This window comes from Octopus bimaculoides, chromosome 12, assembly GCF_001194135.2.
Source record: "Octopus bimaculoides isolate UCB-OBI-ISO-001 chromosome 12, ASM119413v2, whole genome shotgun sequence".
Classification (NCBI taxonomy): domain Eukaryota; kingdom Metazoa; phylum Mollusca; class Cephalopoda; order Octopoda; family Octopodidae; genus Octopus; species Octopus bimaculoides.
In genome coordinates this window covers 8,155,981-8,159,473 of record NC_068992.1, presented here as the reverse complement: position 1 = coordinate 8,159,473, position 3,493 = coordinate 8,155,981, and the positions used below count along the sequence as shown (strand labels likewise).

Sequence of the window (3,493 nt, the reverse complement as noted above, 5' to 3'; positions counted from 1 at the left end):
CTCACCTCTCCGTTGTTGCACCAAGTTTTCTACACTTCTATGTAACTTCTGAAGCTGAGTGTCCAATGCCTCAACCTGTTGCTGTTTCTCTTCAAACCACTGCAAAGACAAAGACAACACAGACAACAGTATTAACAATGGTTCTTCAATGATTTCCAAAGATGGTTTATAATTAAACAGAGAGAAAAAATAAGAATTGTATTTTGAAACAACAAACGACCAAAAAAAAAAAGAAAAAGAAATAACAATAATTATTGGAAATCAATAAAATTTAGCTAATTCAATTATTGAAATGGACAGCATAGAAATGAATACAAACTCAATCAGTAAACATTATTCAGAAGATAACTATAGAAGCCAGAATAATTTGTAATATATTACTGCAATGATGAATATAATGGTTTCTTAATTAGATAAGGTAGGAAGTGCTAAGTGTCTTGCTCAAGGATGCAACAGAAATCTTGTTGCAGAACGTAATACATTTATGACACATTCTGCCAAGCGGTTTGCATATTTTCTATTTGAACACTACTTCTTTAAACACTTCATTATTACATAATAACAATAAGAGCAATTTCCTTTTTACCAAAAGGCCAAAATAATTACATACATTAGGTACAAAATATACATTAGATAGAAACACAAACAAAAGAAAGGAAGAAATTCTTGAATTTAGTAGGATTAGTGGAATTACATAATTTCATTTAAATTTTGATATTAATTTACAATAATTGAGCAAGACTTTGATAAAAATAATTCCTACATAGGAAGAGAGAAACTTGGATTTAGAGATATTCATGCTTCTCTTTAAAGTATCAGTAAAGCAGTGCGGAACATGAGAGAGAACAATACTGCATATTAGGTCTATTAAGTTTTCACTATTACACGATGGTGGCCAATATTTTCTTCTTGTTTAATCTCAGGTCAGATCTGATTGAAAAGACGTAGGATGAGGGGTGTTTCAGGAATGACCAGCCTATCTAGGACTACATTATTTTATGTCTCTCTCCAGCTATTTTTAAAGATGACAAAGTCTGACTAGAAGAAAATTCAACGGTTATTTCTGGCAGGGAAAGTTTGTTTGCTACAACAAGCAGGATGGGTGACAACAGAGAAATTCAGATTTTCTTTCACTAAACTTCAAACATAAACTCAAAACCTCAAGACTTCAGAGAAAGGGAAACAGGGATATCTATGCATTAGTAACTTTAAATTAAAGTAATTTGGACTGAAGTCCATCCCATGAACAATGTACTGGAGACATTTTTTTCAAATATTTCTTTTATATATATATAGAACAGAATTTTGTCAGTGAACAGGTCGCGGTCTCAAAGCGACAAAAATATTTTGACAAATTAAATTTAAATGTTGAAGTGAATCTAACAGTCTTTGTGTGTTATTTTAAATGGCTTATAAACACCTTCCATGCTGCAACTGTTTTCGTTCCAGCACATGATCTCAGATCAGGTCACTTGCTATGCAAGTACATCTCCGTATATATATATATATATATATTACAGCAGCCACAAGCATGGTTGTGTGACCAAGCACTTTGCTTCCCAGCCATGTGGTTTCTGGTTACCTGACTGTGCAGCCACGGGTTGACCAATGTTTAAGTGAATTTAATAAATGGACACTAAACAAAATTCTGCACATGTGTGTACACACAAACACACACACACACACACACAAGCCTACATGTCTACACTACATGTGAAAATTCTCTGAGCTGCAGACAGTTATGTGTATTGACATTTTCCTGCCAATAAGTCATCAACTACTTCGGTGTTTTTGAAATTCAGTGGAATGGAAACTCCCTGATTTGAAAAGCAGGGGATAATTAACTGCAGTAAGGACATCTGGCAGTAAAATAAAGCTTCATTAATTTATATTCACCTAACCCATACCAGCAGGTGAAAGATATTAGTAATTTGATGATATTTTAATGTAAGTATCAATTAAAACTGTATGAAAAAGTCTCACACACTAGAATAATTGTATATGTTGAAAAAAAAAATATATATATATATATATGTGTGTGTGTGTGTGTGTGTGAGAGGTAAGTATATTAAATTTTCAAATGCCACACCGCATCCTTTTAAAATCTTTACATGTTATGTGGTTACATATACATGAAATCATAGAAAACAGCAATTCTAGTACTCATCTAACCCTGATCCAAGTAACACTCAGGTACATACACATTTTACAAATAAACCACACACAGGCAAATATAACAATAGATATAAAATCATGTTAGACAGAAAGAGGGCAACAAGAAATCCACTGATGGAATTTGAACCATGTATCCGTTAAATGATAGCTGAGTTATTAATTAACATCTGCTACAACCTCTTAAACGAGCTACTTAAATCTATTGAGTCACAGAAACAAGTAATAAAACTGCTAAATTTTAAAAAATGGTGTTAATTAGTTCAAATATAAACTCAATCAACATGCAAATGATACACGGTTAACTGTTAAACACTTCACTTCAAACCAAATTGGAAAAAAAAAATGTATCCAACCTAAAAATAAAAAAAAATAAAAAATTTAGTTACAGATTACAATTCTGCTGAGGTTTATTAAGAAATAGAAAAAAAAGACAATCTACCCTTGCGTCTGCTACACCGTATAGCTATAATTTCAAAAGAAAAAAAATATGCATATATATGTGTGTATCTATATTCACATACATCATAATATATATACATATACATGTGTATATGTATGAATGTGTATATATATATATATGTGTGTGTGTGTGTGTATGTATGTATGTATGTATACATACACACATACATACATACATACATACATACATACATACATGTTATATGTATACGTTTTAACTTTTTGAATAACTTCTAGGTCAGATACAAAACTAGAAATTTGGGAGAAATGAAATCAATAATTTTTTTAACTGCTATTTCATTTTATCAAACCAAGAAGGATGAAAGGCAATGGTTGACCTCAGTGGAAAGCATGGAAAGTCAGAACATAAAGGTACATAACTGAACATGTAATTATTGCAAAATGAAAGAATTACACTCTTAATTCCTTCTCCAATTCATACAAGAATAACTTGAAGTAGACTTCAACAGTCAATAACAAATTTCAGAGTTTTCCTAATGAGTCTTTTTAAAATATCTAGAATAGAATTTATTTGGGAAGAAACCCTTCATGAGATATTTTGAAAGATTCACTATAAAAAAATTTTAAAAACTCGACATGATAAATTTTAAGAAATTTAATTATCCAATTACATGGCATCTTTCTCTCCTCCCCACCCTTCATCTGCCAACCAAAATTCAATCAAGAAGATACATTCTTTTTTTTTTTTCTATTTTGCAAAAGTACCAATAAGAATTCTGAAGAATCACATGACTGTACAAGTAGTGTTGTTCTAAATCACTATGAAAAAATATTGATTTCCAATTAGGGAGGAGGAAACAGTCAATGGCATTGGCCCTATACGATATTTGACTGGTAT

The 3,493-nt window shown here is 31.2% G+C and overlaps 1 protein-coding gene across 1 annotated transcript in view; it reads right to left on the bottom strand.

The window, feature by feature from the left end:
* Positions 1-3,493, bottom strand: part of LOC128249214 (sorting nexin-2-like) — a 36,445-nt gene that overhangs the window by 7,125 nt on the left and 25,827 nt on the right. The window contains exon 5 of the mRNA XM_052972244.1: positions 6-99. Within this exon, the coding sequence (XP_052828204.1) occupies positions 6-99 (94 nt within the window). The remainder of the gene's footprint in view (positions 1-5; positions 100-3,493) is intronic.